At 47.8% G+C, this 18,418-nt stretch overlaps 1 protein-coding gene across 1 annotated transcript in view; it reads right to left on the bottom strand.

The window, feature by feature from the left end:
- The window catches only part of LOC134395600 (zinc finger protein 850-like), a 28,944-nt gene extending 11,380 nt beyond the window's left edge, over window positions 1-17,564 (bottom strand). Inside the window, exons 1-4 of the mRNA XM_063121759.1 lie at window positions 17,417-17,564; window positions 10,873-11,594; window positions 5,248-5,383; window positions 3,597-4,687 (exon numbers count right to left, since the gene is read on the bottom strand). Coding sequence (XP_062977829.1) covers window positions 3,597-4,687; window positions 5,248-5,383; window positions 10,873-11,594; window positions 17,417-17,492 — 2,025 coding nt within the window. The 5' untranslated portion in view covers window positions 17,493-17,564. The remainder of the gene's footprint in view (window positions 1-3,596; window positions 4,688-5,247; window positions 5,384-10,872; window positions 11,595-17,416) is intronic.
- Between the last annotated feature and the right edge of the window lie 854 nt (window positions 17,565-18,418).

Here is an 18,418-nt window from a genome sequence, read left to right as displayed (position 1 = left end):
ATAGCCTCTGAACATGGATGTTTTCTTTAGCCCTCGTGACTAGTAGTAGCCACTAACAGCCCCATCCTCCAGGAATGTCTCGAAAACCCCATTCAAAGCCATCTAAGCTAGTGGCCAAGCACTTACATCACATGGAAGAGAATTCCATTATCATCATCACCTTTTGTAAACTGCCCAGAGAGATTTTCAGCTATGGGGCGGTATATAAATAAATAAATAAATAAATAAATAAATAAATAAATAAATACATCTTAATAATATTAATAATTAATAGGCGTAGCATTTATCCGTATCCTATTTTATTCTCTTGTTTTCAGCCCATCGCTCCAGCCTATCAAGATCACTTTGAAGACTGTTTTTGCCTTCCAGGGTATTAGCTATCCCACCCGATGTTGTGTCCTCTGCAAATCTGGTAAGCGTTCCCTGCGCCTCCTTGTCCAAGTCATTTAATAAAAATGTTGAAGAGCACCCATGCCCAGAGGGAGAGCAGAAGGCTAGTGAAGGGTGCATCTCCTCACTCAAGGCACAACTTGCATACTCAGAGGGCAGGTGAATGGGCAGTGCCAGCAAGGAGCATGGCCAGGAGGAGCCAGGGACTAGTGGGGGCCCCCCTGCAGTGGTGTAGGCCTCAGGCGGCTGACACTGCCTACCCTGGAAAAAGCCCACAGTAGTGACTCATGCAGTGATGCAATTGGGCAGGCTTTTGTGAGGCCCTGTGCATAGGGGACGATAGAATGATCCAACAATAGTATCTGATGCAGAGAGCTCTAATTCTCACTGTGGACACATATTAGGAGGCTATCCCCAAGAAGTGATTCATGCAGAGATCTAACGACCCTGATCGTTTGCTGGTTTCTGAACGTGGTGTTTTCCCAACTTCTGTGGAGTTTTTCCCCTATTCAAAAAAGTGCAAATACCCTTCCTAAGGCTTTAGTTACTGGCAGCAAGAGCTTTAAGCATAGGCGTGCACAAGGGGTGTGCCAGGTGTGCCCAGGCGCGCCCTAATGTCTCAAGCAACAAGGGCTGAATTGAGTGGGCCGTTGAGTACGAATCCAGACACAACGAGAATGGTCCTCCAGCTGCTCCACTGCTACTGCCCACAGCAGGATGCTGTTTCTCCTTATTGCAGCAGGAGCAATAAGGAATCCCTCTGCGAGGGTTAGGAGGGACCCCGAAGGCTAATATCACCTCGTAAGCCCCTCCTCTGGCAGTGTCACCACAGAGCCCCACCAATGCTGAGGCGTGAGGAGCATCTCCTCATTCCCCCACCCCTCAGCTACAATGGCCCTCTGTCTACGTGTTTAATAAAAATGTCCTTTATGATTATTCAAATTTTTTAAAAAACAACAACAACCCACCTCTGGGTGCACACGCCTATGGCTTTAAGCGACAATTTAAAAAGAAGGCCCTGCCCCTTTGGCTTTGGCCCCACCCACCAAAGGAATGAGGCCCTTGAAAGCGTCTCCAAAATGGGAATCCAGCCCTCAGGGTGTAAGAGGTTCAGTCCCCCGCTCCTCCCCGGTGCAGTGGTTAAGAGTGTCAGACTACAAATAGAGAGATCCAGGTTCAAATCTCTGTTCTGGCATAAAACTCAACAGTCTGACTTTGGACCAGGGACAGCCCAAGACATTTCGCTGCCTGAGGCAAAATACAAGATGATTCTTCTCCACCCCCACCCCCACTGCACCAGTTCACATACAGAAGTGGACTGGACCAACCAGCAACTGATCTTTACTTCAAGACGGGTGACCGGAGAACTTCCGCCACTGAACCCAAGAGTAGCAAAGCTAGCTTAGGAAGTGCAAGGCAGGCCGTTCCAACATCCTCCGCCTGAGGTAGCTGCCTCACTCTGCCTCATGGTAGGACCAGCCCTGCCTTGGACTAGTCATAGAATGGGAGTTGGAAGGGACCACAAGGATCACCTAGTCCAACCCTCTGCAATGTGCAGGAAAAACAATTAAACCATCCCTGAGAGGTGGCTGTCCAGCCTCTTCTTAAAAACCTCCACAGAGATGGAGAACCCGAACCTCCATAGGTAGACCGTTCCACTGTTGTACAGATCTTACCGTCGGAAAGCTTTCCTTATATTTAATCAGAATCTTTGTAACTTGTACTCATTATTTTGGGCCCTAATGTTTTAAATTTTGTAATGCCGCCTTGAGGCCCAGCATTGGACAAAAGGCGGGATATAAATAAATATAATAGCAATTAATTGCTGTGGCCATGGAAAATAGTTCTTGAGCATCTTCCCTGTGGCATCTTCTTATGTACCTGAACCCTGCTAACATGTCTCCGCTCAGCCTCCTTTTCTCCAGGCTGAACATCCCAAGGCCCTTCAGCCAGGCACTCTCACTCGGCCTGGCCTAGTGTGGTGATTGTATAGCCATTGTATCTTTAAGAGAGCTGGGATTATACCCAGCTAAAGGGTGGCAGCCTATAAGAGGAAATTGGGAATAGTAATTGTAAGGCTTAGCCAGGCTTGCTGGTAGTGTTGGTACCCTTGCTATGGATACTTTTAAATAAAGGATTTATGTTTGTTTTTACTCTGCCTCTCTTTGGATACAAACACCTACCTCACAGGAACCATAGAATAGTAGAGTTGGAAGGGGCCTAAAAGGCCATCGAGTCCAACGCCCTGCTCAATGCAGGAATCCACCCTAAAGCATCCCTGACAGGTGGTTGTCCAGCTGCCTCTTGAAGGCCTCTAGGGTGGGAGAGCCCACCACCTCCTTAGGTAACTGGTTCTATTGTCGTCCTGCTTATTTATTTATTGCATTTCTATACCGCCCAATAGCAGAAGCTCTCTGGGCTGTTACCGCTCTAATAGTGAGGAGGTTTTTCCTGATGTCCAACCAGAATCTGGCTTCCTGTAACTTGAGCCCTTTATTTAATTTATTACATTTTTATACCACCCAATAGCCGAAGCTCTCTGGGCGGTTCACAAAAAAATTATTCTGTCTCCTGTACTCTGGGAGGATCAAGAAGAGATCCCGGCCCTCCTCTGTGTGACAACCTTTCAAGTATTTGAGGAGTGCTATCCTGTCTCCCCTCAGCCTTCTCTTCTCCAGGCTAAACAGGCCCAGTTCTTTCAGTCTCTCTTCAGAGGGCTTTGTTTCCAGACCCCTGCTCATCCTCGTTGCCGTCCTCCGAACCCCCTCCAGTTTGTCTGCATCCTTCTTGAATTGTGGAGCCGAGAACTGGACGCAATAGAATCATAGAATAGCAGAGTTGGAAGGGGCCTAAAAGGCCATCGAGTCCAACCCCCTGCTCAATGCAGGAATCCACCGTAAATACTCAAGATGAGGCCTAACTAAGGCCGAATGGAGGGGAAGCAGTACCTTGCGTGATTTGGAAGCTATACTTCTATTAATGCAGCTGTGAAAGGAGGCAACCATATATGCCACCCTGAACTCCTTGGGGGAGAGTGGGGGGGAAAGGGGTAAGATAAACCGTGTAGACACATGCTGCTGTTTTTTAAAAAGGAGCCTTTATTGATTTCTCACAGCGCACTGAGGGGTTCCTTCAAGACGCGCGAGGGTCTCCCTGCCTACGAACTGGGAACTATTGCCACGAAGCCTAACTGCTTCATCTATTCATGTGTACAGCTGCCCCAAGTGTACCCTTTTGTGTTTTTTGAGGTCAGAGCTCGAGACGAACCGTTTCGGGCACTCGGAGCACTCGTACGGCTTCTCCCCCGTGTGGGTGCGCTGGTGCGTGATGAGGTTGGCCTTGACGCTGAAGCTCTTGCCGCAGTAGGAGCAGCTGTAGGGCTTCTCGCCCGTGTGCCTCCTCTGGTGCTGGACCAGGTGCGCCAGCTGGCTGAAGTTGTTGCCGCAGTACGAACAGTTGTACGGCTTCTCGCCCGTGTGCACCCGCTTGTGCGTGAGCAGCCGAGAGTTCGTCACGAAGCGCTTCCCGCACTCGGAGCACGGGTACGGCTTCTCCCCCGTGTGGGTCTTCTTGTGGATGTTGAGGTTGCCTTTCTGGCTGAAGCGTTTGCCGCACTCGAAGCACTGGTGGGGTTTGCCCCCGTGGTCGGCCTCCTCGAGGCCCGGCAGGGCGGAACCCCACGAGACCCGCTCCCCGCAAGCCGCCCCTTTGGACAGCTTTTCTCCCTTCTGCGTCCTCCAGCGGTCGGAGCTGAGGTGGAGGAACTGTCCGCACTCGTCGCCTCTCTTTTTGGCCTTGCACCGGCAGCTCCCCTCGTGGCTCTCGGGCGAGGCTTTGTCGCGCCTCAGCGTGGCGCCGCGGCTGGGCAAGTCACTCCCACGCGGCGGAGGTTTGCACGGCTGCTCTCCGCCGGGACACAGCCTCTTGTGGAAGCGCTCCCCGCGCAGCGTGCGCCGCGGCGGCTTATCCGCCGTTTGCACTTTCCGGTTCTTGAGGGAGCCAAAGTTCTGAGGGAGGCCGTTTTCGGCGCCCGTCTTCCTCCTCTTCTTCTGCCCGAGGACTCCATCTTGGAAGCTCCTTTTGCACAAACCTTTGCTGCTTTCGGCAGAACGAGACAATCCTTTCGCAGCCTGCCCTGGAGAGTTTCCCTGGCGGTTTCCAAATACCTCTTCTGCCTCAGGGCCTTGGAAACCTTTCCCTGGGGTTCTTGGAAGGGATATTCCCCATTCCGTAGGGCCCGGTATTTCCAGCAGAAGCGCCGCCTTCTCTGTATTCCCCTGCACCTGTTCTCTGTCTTCTGAAACAAACAGAAAATTGAGACAAAAGTCAAGCCCAGCAGCCAAGGGTTCACTCATTCACTGTCTTTTTTCTTTTCTTTTCTTTTTTAGAGATGTTATTAGGGTCCCAAAACAGGATTACACAAACCAACAGAATGAAATGAATAAATACATAAATAGAAACACACTGAATCTATTTATTGACAGAGACTAGTACATTTTAAATATCTATACATCTATCGATATAACCTCTTTCGTATCTAGTCAAGAGGGCAAGGCTCCAGCAGCTTGAACTGTTGTGAGGAAGAGGGGATTTCTCCAGGTGCTTCATGCAGGCAAATGACACCTGCTGAAATTCCCTTTTCTATGCAACTGTTAAAGACGCAGGAGCCCTGTCCTCCTTTCCATAGGGTCACCCCACATGCGATGACTCTGGGATCTAGCATTGCGGGAGAGGGAGAAAAATGTCTGAGCCCCAGAGAGGGCTGAAACTGAATTCAGACTTCAGGCTGAAAGATGTTCAACACTCCTTCTTGAATCTGCTCACCCTTGAACTCAGTGCTCAGAACTACTGCCCTACCCAGCAAGTTGGCCGCCTCCTCCTCTTCTTCCTCTTCCTCCTCAGCTTCCGAGGAGATGCAGCTCTCCACGGCATCTGATGGATCTTGCTCCGACGCGGGGGAATTAACAAATGCCTCCTCCGCAAGTCCAGATGCCTGAAAAAGACACGTGCAGCATTAGAATCATAGAATAGTAGACTTGGAAGGGGCCTCTAAGGCCATCGAGTCCAACCCCCTGCTCAAGGCAGGAATCCATCTTAAAGCATCCCCGACAGATGGCTGTCCAGCTGCCTCTTGAAGGCCTCCAGTGTGGGAGAGCCCACCACCTCCCTAGGTCATTGGTTCCATTGTCGTACTGCTCTAACAGTCAGGAAGTTTTTCCTGATGTCCAGCTGGAATCTGGCTTCCTGTAACTTGAGCCCATTATTCCGTGTCCTGCACTCTGGGAGGATCGAGAAGAGATCCTGGCCCTCCTCTGTGTGACAACCTTTTAAGTATTTGAAGAGTGCTACCATGTCTCCACTCAATCGCCTCTTCTCCAGGCTAAACATGCCCAGTTGTTTCAATCTCTCTTCATAGGGCTTTGTTTCCAGACCCCTGATCCTCCTTTGAACACACTCCAGCTTGTCTGCATCCTTCTTGAAGTGTGGTGCCCAGAACGGGACGCAATACTCAAGATGAGGCCTAACCAGTGCTGAATAGAGGGGAACCAACCAGTACCTCGCATGGTTTGGAAGCTATACTTCCATTAACGCAGCCCAAAATAGCATTTGCTTTTTTGCAGCCACATCACAATGTTGACTCATATTCAGCTTGTGATCTACAATTAGTCAAGGTACCATAGATCAGCCTTCTCCAACCTGGTCCCCCCACCCACCCAATATATGTTGGACTGCAACTCCCATCAACCCCAGCTAGCATATTCCTATGCTAATTTATTCCTCTGCAGTCTTCAATGAGGACAGCCCAGCAAAAAGAGCACAACAAGAGGATTCCTTTGAGACCTTTAACTGTCGTTTCACTCAAATTCCGGCCGTGGGGGAAGCAGACAACCAACGACCAAAACGCCACTGAAGAGTGGGCAAGCTTTCGAGTTCGCCAGAACTCTTCATCGGGCTATAAGAGGCAGAGAGCTTTAAAAGGGGGGAGTGGCTAAATCCCTGGAGGAGGAGAAGGCTATCAATGGCTACAAGTCCTAAGGGCTAAGTGCAACCTCCAGTTTCAGAGGCAGTAAGCCTGTGTGCACCAGTTGCTGGGGAACATGGGTGGGAGGGTGCTGTTGCACCATGCCCTGCTTGTTCATCCCTGGCCGATGGCTGGTCGGCCACTGTGGGAGCAGAGTGCTGGACTAGATGGACCCTCAGCCTGATCCAGCAGGGCTCTTCCTATGTTCTTATGTAGACAATAGGAAAAAGAAACAGAAAAAGATTCAAAATTTAGAGCCATGAGGCCAGCAGTATAGTCTCTGCTTCAGAATGGCGATCGCAGGCTGAATGAATAAGTCACCAGCAGGTGCTGCAAGGATCAGATTACGCCTAGCAATGCATTCTGGGACAAAGGAGCAACGCCTGACCGCCATTTCGGAAAGCATAAAAGCCGGCTGTAACTCAGCTCTGAGACTTGCCCGGGGGTCAAAACACACAGGTTCCTGAGTGGGTAAAGAGAAGAAATAAAGAGAAACACGGCAGTCTTTTTATTAGGAAAGCTGGAAATTCTGTGCGTTGGGGGCTCCATTCCCTCTAGCTCAGCCTTCCTCAACCTGGGGCGCTCCAGATATGTTGGACTACAACTCCCAGAATGCCCCAGCCAGCTCTGCTGGCTGGGGCATTCTGGGAGATGCAGTCCAACACATCTGGAGCTCCCCAGGTTTATTTATTTATTTATTTATTTATTTAAGGATTTTTATGCCGCCATTCAGCCAAAAAAGGCTCTCATGGCGGCTTACAAAAGTATTTCTTGACAGTCCCTGCCCACAGGCTTACAATCTAAAAGACATGACACAAAAGGAAAGGGGATTGGGAGGGAGGAGGAGGAGGGGGGAAAGGAAAGCAAAGGTTGAGGAAGGCTGCCTAGCTGCTAGGTGATACTACACAATTTGGCTTTAACGGATTTTTCTAATGTATCTTTTAATTGGTTGTACGGAGAATCAGCTTGAAAGGGGGTGATGGAAGCGAGAGCAAGAGTGTGTAAAAGCTTTAGGCCTTTTGAGGGGACTGATCTCTTCCGGCAGGCCTATCCAGTGAAATTTTGGGATGTTTTTAAAATGAATTTAGGATGTTTTAACGATGTATATTATGTTTTAATTCAGTTTTATGTATTTTATATTTACTGTTGTTCCTCGCCTCGATCAGAATGGAGAGGCGGGTAAGAAATAAATTATTTCGTGTTCAGAGGAGGGCAAACAGGATGATCAGGGGTCTGGAAACAAAGCCCTATAAAGAGAGACTGAAAGAACTGGGCATGTTTAGCCTGGAGAAGAGAAGATTGAGGGGAGACATGATAGCACTCTTCAAATACTTGAAAGGTTGTCACACAGAGGAGGGCCAGGATCTCTTCTCGATCCTCCCAGAGTGCAGGACACGGAATAAAGGAAGCCAGATTCCAGCTTGACATCAGGAAAAACTTTCTGACTGTTAGAGCAGTACGACAGTGGAATCAGTTACCTAGGGAGGTTGTGGGCTCTCCCACACTAGAGGCCTTCAAGAGGCAGCTGGACAGCCACCTGTCAGGGATGCTTCAGGGTGGATTCCTGCATTGAGCAGGGGGTTGGACTCGATGGCCTTGCAGGCCCCTTCCAACTCTGCTATTCTATGATTCTATGATTCATCCCTTTTCGCTTCTCACAGGCTGGCAGGATTGCAGAGAGAAGAGGCAACCCAATCAAATGCCCTGGGAGCAGCTCTGTCTGTCTCACGGGGCTTTCAAAAGTTGTCCTCTTTTCAGAGCCACTCAGGATGGCGGCCTGGTAAAGGCGGGGAAGGGAACGGAAAGGAATAATTAACCACCGCCGTGATGCTAAGCTCTTAGCCTAATGCTACACAGACCTGTACTTTATAACATGGGGAGTTGAACCTCTGTCAGCCTGCGTAAGAAAGTCCTCAAGGCTGAAGGCAAAAGGAGTAGAGCCAAAAACGCAAGCCTAATTTAGCTCAAGGCTCTGGATGCCAGGAGCTAAGCCTTGGGAGAGGAATTTCAACTTTTTAGAAAGGGGCGGGGGGGGGGGGGAGACCTGCGTAGAATGATCAAACCATTCAAAGCCCTGAACGGCTTGGGGCCGGGTGATCTGAAGGAGCACCTCCTCCCATATGTGCCTGCCCAGACAATAAGGTCGCTTTAGGGGTCCTTCTCCATGAGCTCGTGCCAAAAGAAGTGAGGCAGGTGGATACCAGAAGGAGGGCCTTTTCTGCTGTGGCACCCCAGATGTGGAATGAACTCCTAGAGGTTCACCTGGCACTCTTTTCGACGCTAGTGGGGAAGACCTTCTTATTCTCCCAGTATTTTAACAGTTTATCATCTTAAGCCTTTTAACCTTGCTGTTTAAAATCTGTATTTTAAATCTCTCCATCGCTGCTTGGCTTTACCCTGGTGGTGCTTTTATGTAGTATTTATATTGTGATTTTTATACTGTTGCTTGTTTCATACTTTGATTCATGTCTGACAGCTTTTAACTTTGGTGAACCGCCCAGAAAGCTTCGGCTGTCGGGCGGTATGGAAGTGCAATAAATAAATTTCAACTTTTTAGAAAGGGGGGAATCCTGCACAAAAGCCAGGAAATGATCAAACCAGGAAACTACCTAAGGACTGTTGGTTGGGGTGGGGGGGGTGGGGGGAAGTGTAGGGATGTCACAACATCTGGAGTCTTTGCAGACAGCAAACTTTCTGGAGATAAAAGGTGAATGTGACAAACCCCTTTATCTCCCTAATTGGCTATTGTCTTACAAACAGTGCTCCTGTTTGACTTCCAGCTTAATCCGGGAACAAACATGGTAAGAGAGCTAGTTAGCAAACACCGGTAATGAGAAAAGTTAATTACCTTACTCAAACCTGACCATGGATGATGACTCACCCAAGGAGGAGGGGGAAATTGAAGGAGTACAGAACGGTATATAAACTCTTGGTATGTTCTTAATAAACGTGATATTCCATCATCACCCATCGGCTGTGTGAGTTTACTACAGGGAAGGGACAGGCCAGCTGGAGAAATTGGAGTGCCAGATGTGATCCCCGTGCCAGCAGGATCTGGCTTCCAGGCCTGAGCTGCTGCTATACCGCTGTTTTAGAATATAAGAACATAAAAAAGGTCGAAGGCTCTTCTAGTCCAGCATTCTGTTCCAACGGCCATCGATCAGATGCTTGTGTGGAAGCCTACAAGCAGGATATGAGCAGGACATTGGCTCACAGACGTTGATGGCCTTCTCCGCCAGGAATTCGTCTAATCCCCTTCTAAAGCCATCTAAGTTATCAGCGACCACTACGTCTTATGGTCCTTCGTAGTAAGCACCCTTGGAAGCGTGACTTGCATCAGGGTCGACATGTGTGCGGTTGCACTGGAAATCTTTTAAAGCCGGAACGTCAGTTTATTAAAGCGGGAATTTGTGGGAAAGTCAACGCAGGGCATGTCTACACCAGCCCTATATCCCGGGATTGTTCCTGTGCATACAAATGCCACACAGGGGATCCCGGGAGCAGGCAGGGACAATCCCTCCGTTTTCCTGGGATAACTCTTAGGTGTAGAAAGGGCTTCAGAGACCCGGTTCGCACTTCACGGAAGCTAATTGAGTTGCTTCCGGTTTCTGCAGAAAACCTCCGATTGACGCGAGCCCCTGCCAAAGGAAGTGAGGCAGGTGGCTACCAGGAGGAGGGCCTTCTCTGCTGTGGCACCCCGGCTGTGGAATGGGCTCCCTAAGAAGGTTCGCTTGGCACCTACATTATATGCTTTTAGACGCCAGGTGAAGACCTTTTTATTCTCCCAGCATTTTAACAGTCTATAAATAAATTTTAACTTGGTGTTTTAAATTCGTAATTTTGCATTGCTGCTGTTTTGATCTGGTTGAGCTTTTATATTGTATTTTATATTATAGTTTTATACTGTTGTTTTATACTTTGAATGTTTTTAATTTTTGTGAACCGCCCAGAGAGCTCCGGCTATTGGGCGGTATAGAAATGTAATAAATAAATAAATAAAATAAGTCTGGCGCCTACGTTATACTCTTTTCGATGCCAGGTGACGGCCTTTTTATTGTCTCAGTATTTTAACAATTTGTCATCTTAGTTTTTTTAACGTTGCTGTTTTAAAACTGTATTTTAAATCTGTATTAATCTCTGCCTTGCTGCTCGGTCTGACCCTGGTTGTGCTTTTTATATTGTACTTTTATACTGTGTTTTTGATACTCTGACATACTTTTTACACTGTGTTTTTGATACTTTGATTTGTCTTCATGGTTTTAATTTTTGTGAGCTGCCCAGAGAGCTTCGGCTATTGGGGGGTATAAAAATGAAATAAATAAATGAATAAAGTTGTCTGCGTGATGTGCGAACTCGGACCGATGGCTAAACAACCCAGCGGCTAACGCATGGTTTTTTGTTCAGCAACTAGTCGTATTGGGCCTAATGATAGGGCCGGCCCCCTCGAACAACATCCTTACCTTCTCTTCATGGCTCTCGGCCTCTTGCAGCCTCTGGAGGAAGCTTTCGGCCAGGCTAAGGGCCTGGGCACACGTGGCCGGGCCGCTCTTGCAAACCCAGATCTGCATCTCCAGGGGTAGGATGGTCAGGAACTGCTCCAGGATCACCAAGTCCACAATCTGCTCCTTGGTGTGTCTCTCCGGCACCAGCCACTGCCGGCAGAGCTCCCGCAATTCGCTCAGGATCGCTCGGGGCCCCTCGATCTCCTGGTAGCAGAAATGGCGGAAGTGCTGGCGCTTGATCTCCAAGCGGTCGGCGGCGGCGGCCCCATCCGGGATCTGACCTTTCGACGGCCCGGAACGTGCCAAGCTTTCGTAGGCCTCGTGCGTTCTCCCGCTCAGGGCCGGAAAGGTGCGCGTCCCCATTCCGCACTCGCCTCTGGGCAACCAGCTGGCGTCCTTTACTGTATGAAAAGAAGCCTTAAATTCCTTCATGTCCTCTTTCGAGATGGGTTCGAACAGCCGCGACGGTCTCCACACAGAGTAAGGAGACTGCGCTGGCTTCAGGCCCTTCTCCTGGCACTGTTGTCGCTCTGCGCCCAGTTCCTGTTTGCTCTGGGGTGGAGCTGCTCCCGTCAGAATCGCTTTGAACGCACGGGAGTCTCTTTCGGTCTGGTTCTCTCTTGGCCTCGGTCCCAGCAGGTCGCATTCCGCCATCTTTGTTCCTGGTGGCGCCGCCTGAGCTGGAAAAGAAAATTCACAGATTGACGGAAGCAACGTCATGTCTACCAATGTTTGCACTGCTCTGTATTTTATCCTTTTACACATTTGTATGGTATATTTATTTATTTATTTATTGCACTTATATACCGCTCCCATAGCCAGGGCTCTCTGGGCGGTTTACAGAAATTCTAAAATTAAGATAAAAACGAGTATACAAAATTTAAAATTCTAAAACACAGAACATACACACATAAAGCATTAAAAAACGTTAAAAAAAACTAAACATGTGGGTGATTAAGATGTGCCGCCATATGCCTGGGCAAAGAGGAAAGTCTTAACCTGGCGCCGGAAAGATAGCATTGGTGCCAGGCGAGCCTCATCAGGGAGATCATTCCATAGTCTGGGGGCCACCACCGAAAAGGCCCTGTCCCTCGTTGCCACACTCCGAGCCTCTCTCGGAGTAGGCGCCCGGAGGAGGACCTTAGATGTTAAACCTTATATGCTAAACCATTTCTAAAGCACTTTGGTGTTTTCACTGCTTGGAATGTTGGTACCTGGGCAAATTAAAAATATAATGAATGAAATAAATAAAATGCATAAAGGTTATGGTGTTTTCTTTTTAAACCAATGCAATTTCTCGTGCAGTCCTGTGAAGGTCTTTGCAGGGGCTAGAGCAACTCTGCTATCAGGAAAGGTTACAGTGTCTGGGACTGTTTAACTTTGAAACAAGGTGAGTGAAGGGCAAAAAATTATGCCTGGTGTGGAAAAAGTCGATCAGGAGAGATATTTCTCCCTCTCCCATAATATTAGATCCTAATGAAGCTGACTGGTGGGAGATTAAGAACCTAAGAAGAGCCCTGCTGGATCAGACTGAGGGTCCATCTAGTCCAGCACTCTGTTCACACAGTGGCCAAACAGCCATCAGCCAGGGATGAACAAAGCAGGACATGGTGCAACAGCACCCTCCCACCCATGTTCCCCAGCAACTGGTGCACACAGGCACTCAATTACTGGAGATAGCACACAACCATCAGGGCTAGTAGCCATTGATGGCCTTTGCCTCCAGGAATTTATCCAACCCCCTTTTAAAGCCATCCAAACCGGTGGCCATAGAATCATAGAATAGCAGAGCTGGAAGGGGCCTACAAGGCCATCGAGTCCAACCCCCTGCTCAATGCAGGAATCCACCCTAAAGCATCCCTGACAGACGGTTGTCCAGCTGCCTCTTGAAGGCCTCTAATGTGGGAGAGCCCACAACCTCCCTAGGTAACTGATTCCATTGTCGTACTGCTCTAACAGTCAGGAAGTTTTTCCTGATGTCCAGCCGGAATCTGGCTTCCTTTAACTTGAGCCCGTTATTCCGTGTCCTGCACTCTGGGAGGATCGAGAAGTGATCCTGGCCCTCCTCTGTGTGACAACCTTTTAAGTATTTGAAGAGTGCTCTCATGTCTCCCCTCAACCTTCTCTTCTCCAAGCTAAACATGCCCATCACGACACTTGTGGTAGTGAATTCCCTAATTAAACTATGCGCTGTGTGAAGAAGTCCTTCCTTTGAGCTGTCCCGTTCATGACAGATAAAAGGAAGGACTTCTTCACACAGCACGTAGTTAAGCAATGGAATTCACTACCGCAAGATGTAGCGATGGGCACCAATTCGGATGGCTTTCAAAAAGGATGAGACACATTCCTGGAGGAGGAGGCTTTCAATGGCTGCTAGTCGTGCTGTCTATAGGCTACCTCCAGGATCAGAGGTCTATGTACACCAGTTGCTGAGGAACGTGAGCGGAAGGGTGGTATTGCACACATCACTTACTTGTGGGTTTCCCACAGGTAGCTGGTTGCTGACTATATGGGCAGAGTGCTGTTCATCCAGGCCTTTGGTGCGTTCAGAAGTCAGTCATACTGAATGCAGTGGTACTTACTCCCAAGTAAATGTGTATAGGATTGCAGCCTTAAAGACCAAATTACCTCAGAAATGGCTTGCTCCCATATGAAGCTGTTCAGCTTTTGAGAGTGGCCTAGGAGGCAGTGTTTAATGTCCTGACAATGTCCAGGCTGGCAGGTGCAACAGAGAGAGCCTTCCCGGTAGTGGCACCAAAACTGTGGAATTCCCTCCCAGAAGAGCTCCGCCAGGAGCTCTGTCCCTTTATGGATGTTATGCAAGAAGGGCCGAGTGGCTGAGCCCGTTCTTTTCATGCAAGAGGTCTCCTCTGGTAGATCCCTGGGTGAACTGCAGCAGATCTGGTCAGAGTTCCCAACTCCTAATTGTTTAACCCAGCAAAGCAAAATGGCTTTTCCGCAACTAAATTAGGCTGCTGACATGAAGAAAGCTTTGCAGGGGGAAACTAAGCCTGGACTCCTGCATGAAAGGATTGTGATCCCAGGTCAGTTCTGGTACTGAAAAAAAAAAATCCTCGGCTCAGAAGGTACTCAGAAGCACCCTGCTCCTTAATGAGCGAGGGAGACAGGCGCAGGCAGAAGGAACATCAGGGCCTGCTTCAGTTGGACTGTCCCGTCCCGTCCCCCCCTTCTCCGGCCAAATGACATTGACTGCCCTGTGGGAAGGAAGGAGGAGCGAGAGAGACCAGAGCAGGCAAAAGGGACATCAGGCACCCATCCATTGGGCCTGGAAGCATCTCCAGCTGAGATTCCCCTTCTCTCCTGCTGCCATCAGAGGGAGAAGCAGCAGCAGCAGCTCTTCCACTGCACCCATGATCTGCTAAACTTTGCAATTAAGAATCCAGGGCCTGAATTTGCTTCTTTATTTTTCCTCCTCCCTCCCAATCCCCTTTCCTTTTGTGCTGTGTCTTTTAGATGGGGACTCTTATATTTGTAACCTACCTTGGGAGCCTTTTTAGCTAAAGGGTAGGATAAAAATTCTACAAATAAATAAACAAACAAGCATTAGGGCCTGCCCCTGTTAGACCACCTCCTCCAAGCCAAATGACATCCAACTACCCTGAGGGAGGGAGGGAGGGGGGGAAGGAAGGAAGAATGAGGGAGACAGGAGAAGGAAAACAGAACATCAGGGACAGCTCCAGTTGGACTGCCCGACTCCATGGCATGGAAAAAGAGGACAGGACTTCTGTATCTTTAACAACTATATTGAAAAGGGAATTTCAGCAGGTGTCACTGGTATGCATGCAGCACCTGGGGAAATTCCCTCTTCCTCGCAACAGTTAAAGCTGCAGGAGCCCTGCTCTCCTTAGCTACAGCAACCAGATACAAAAGAGGGCAGGGCTCCTCCAGCTTTAACTGTTGTGATGAAGAGGAAATTTCACCAGATGCTGTATGCATACAAATAACACCTGTTGAGAGTCCCTTTTCTACACAACTGTTAAAGATACAGGAGCCCAGTCCTCCTTTTCATAGGGTCACTCCTGTTGCGGAGGCACTGATTGTGTTGTTCAGCTTTGGGGGGTGGGCGGGGTACCATATAGCTCTTACTGTATTACAAGACACTTCGAGGACTCGAGTCGAAAAGTGGAATTCCAATCTATCAAACAAATAAATAAATTTTAAGTGTATGTCTTTTGTACCTGGCTGAGATTGGCAGATTTGGGGGTTCTAGTAAACAAACAAATAAACAAACCCCCAAACCCCCCACCAAAGTAGATCTGACAAGATCTGACAACCCTGCTGCAGAGCCACTGTTAGTCAGTAGATCCTTCAAGGATTTCTCACCCTGCAATTGTTTGAACAAGCCCACTAGCAACAACAACTAAAAAGGCTTTCTTCCTTTTCAAAAGCAAGCTGTTATGCTCTCTCTTCTGCAGTCAATTCAGATGTAGATTTGAACTCCTATATGCAGGCCGCTATGGGGCATAGAAGATCATTGGCCCTAAACCACCATTTTGCACCTGGCTCTGGTTGTGGGGGATCTCAGGGCTTATGGTGTGTACACACACACACACACACACACACACACACACACACACACAGAGCAGAGTAAATCCTACAAGACTGAAGGCTGCCATTGCCTGGTGTATGCACTGCCAAAAAAAGAGAGGACACCAGTTTGCAGTATATTTTCACGTGCTGGTTTGTATGTATAAATGCAACTTTAGAAGTAATAATCCAGTTTAACTAAAAATGCAATATATCTCACCATAGTGGGGAGACTGTGACCAGGTGACTCATGTGTCTGCTCGGGGTGTGCTGTCCAGGGCTAACAGTTGATGGGCAACTTCAAGGCCTCTGCTGCTCTTCCTTGTTCATTAATTTTAAATTTGACTTGGACTGGACAGTGCTTCAAATAGAGGAAGGCTTAAAATGGAGAACTGTCCTCTATGATGGTGGACAGGTGGCCACTTCAATGAACTAGATGGATCTATTCTCTTCCCCTCCTTAACGCTTTACTATGATTTTAATAGAATGTAAGCCTATGCGGCAGGGTCTTGCTATTTACTGTTTTACTCTGTACTGCACCATGTACATAGATAGTGCTATATAAATAAATAAATAAATAATAATAATAATAATATTTATTTATTTATATAGCACCATCAATTTTCATGGTGCTGCACAGAACAAAATAAAACAAAATACAAAACACCCTGCCATTTGGCTTACATTCTAAAATCACAGTAACAAACAGGTCTTCCCTATGTTTCTAGGGGGGTTGGTAGAGGCTTTTCGAATTCCATTTCGTTTTTAATGTTTGATCTGTTACTTCCATGTTTATTTAATTCCCCCCCACCTTTCTTTCAGGAGATGATGGGGCTGAGGCTGGGGCTGGTCATTTACACACACACACACACACACACACACACAAACACACACAATTTCACAACACAGTCTTCAACCCCTGTTTGGAATTTGGGGTTGGTGGTGAGTAAACATATCGCAAGGGTTATAAAACGAACGAAACCTTGTCAAAAACAAAATAAATTTACAAGTGATCCTTCTGATAGTTTGCACTTCTGCCTTGTGGATGTTTTTAACCGCAGCTGTTTTTTAGGACTTGTGTGTCTAAGAGAGAGCGTGCGTGTTTAACGGTTTGCATTTGTTCTGTTTTTAAGGAGTTTTATCGCTTTCATCAGCTGCCTTTCCATTGCGTCCACCGAAAAGAAGGATGTACATGAGGGGTGTGTGGGGAAGGCTGCCATGCTATACCAAATTACCTGGGAGTAAGCGCTCTTGAACTTAATGGAACTTACAATCAATAGCCACGTACAGCACCCTGCCCCGATTGGGTGCCCTCCAGATCTGTTGGACTACAACTCCCACTACCCCCAACCAGTATGCTGGCCGGGGATGGTGGGAGTTGTAGTCTAAATACATCTCGAGGGCGTTCACGTTTCAGGAAATCTGTACATGAGTGGAAATCCTTATTTCCTAGTATTGATCTCTGTGAAATCGCGGTCCCTTTACTTTGGCTGAGATTCTGAAGAATCTGATCCAAGGAGGAGAGAGATCTCCATCTCTCTCTCTCTCTCTCCAGTTTTACCACCTCGCCTATCATTCCGCCACCCTGCAAGCCTTATGCAGGTCTCCCCAGAAGGAAGCCCCACTTTGTTCAATAGGGCTCACTTCCAAGTCAGCACGCCTAGGATAGCGCAACCTGAAAAGTGCCAGCCGTGGACGTGCCTACTCAGAAGTCAGCCCCACTGAGTTCAATGGGATTGACTCCCGGGAAAAAAAGGTGCGTTGGATCGCAGCCTCAATTTGGAGAGCAGCGGGTCACGTACCTCGGATCCTACTCTCAACACCCTCATGCTCCCCCCACCCCCACCCCAGATTCAATGCGAATAATCTCTTTCTCTCCCCCCCCCCCCAATTCTCCACCCCCCACCCACCCCCCACCTCCAAGTCCCAAATTCTCCTCGGGGCTTTGACTCACCTTCTCTTTTCAGCCTCCGCATTGCAACTTTCAGTAATCTTGCAACCCCTCCATTGCTCCGAGGATGGAGAAGCATACAAAGGGCAGTTTCTCACCGAGGAAGGAAGAGTGCAGGACAGGAAGGAGGAGAGACGACGACGACCCCTTGCGCCCGAGCCTCCCCCCTCCCCAACCCACAGCTCCTATTTGTACCTCTCTAGGCGTGAGAGCTCTGTGGCCTTAACCCCTTGAGAAAAGAAACCGGCGCAGGCGCACTGGTCGTTCTACCGCAACAAAATGTTGCAGTGCGGAGCCTTCCTGTTCAGGTTTCCGTCCTGCCCCGTCCGTTTCCATTCCTATCCTGTTGTTGTTATTATTATTGTAGTTTTTCCTCACTACAGTCTGCGTTCTGTGTCCACTGTGCAAGCTAGGTCTTCACTGAGCTGTTTTAGGGAGGGTTCCCCCTCCAAAGACTTTTTATACTTCTTTCAAACTTCGGAGTGCCTTCTTGCGTGTGGAGGGTGCTGTTCTCGCTACATAAGGATCCACGCTCAAAGGAGTTCCACATTAGTATGCAGCCAGGGGGAGGCAGATTTCAAGTTTGAGGGATCTACTTTCAAAAGCTATGATTAAAAATAATAATCTAGCAACATAATCTAGTAAAATAATAACCTAATAAAATGATAATAATCAGTAAAACAGTAATTTAGTAGATTATTTTATTACATTATTTTTCCTGTTACTATTTTTACTGATTATTATTTTAATAGATTATTTTTTGCTAGATTATTACTTTTATGAGTTATTTTACTGAGTATTATTACTAGATTATTGTTTGTTTATTATTAGATTATTTTTTACTAATTATTACTATATTATTTTTACTAGTTTACTATTATTTTAACTAAATTATTTTACTAGATTATTTTTATTAGATTTTTATTAGATGATTACTATTTTAACTAGATTATTTTACTAGATGATGATTAGATTTTTTTACTAGATTATTATTATAACTAGATT

Source organism: Elgaria multicarinata, chromosome 3, assembly GCF_023053635.1.
Source record: "Elgaria multicarinata webbii isolate HBS135686 ecotype San Diego chromosome 3, rElgMul1.1.pri, whole genome shotgun sequence".
Classification (NCBI taxonomy): domain Eukaryota; kingdom Metazoa; phylum Chordata; class Lepidosauria; order Squamata; family Anguidae; genus Elgaria; species Elgaria multicarinata.
This window is presented reverse-complemented; position numbering and strand designations above follow the sequence as displayed.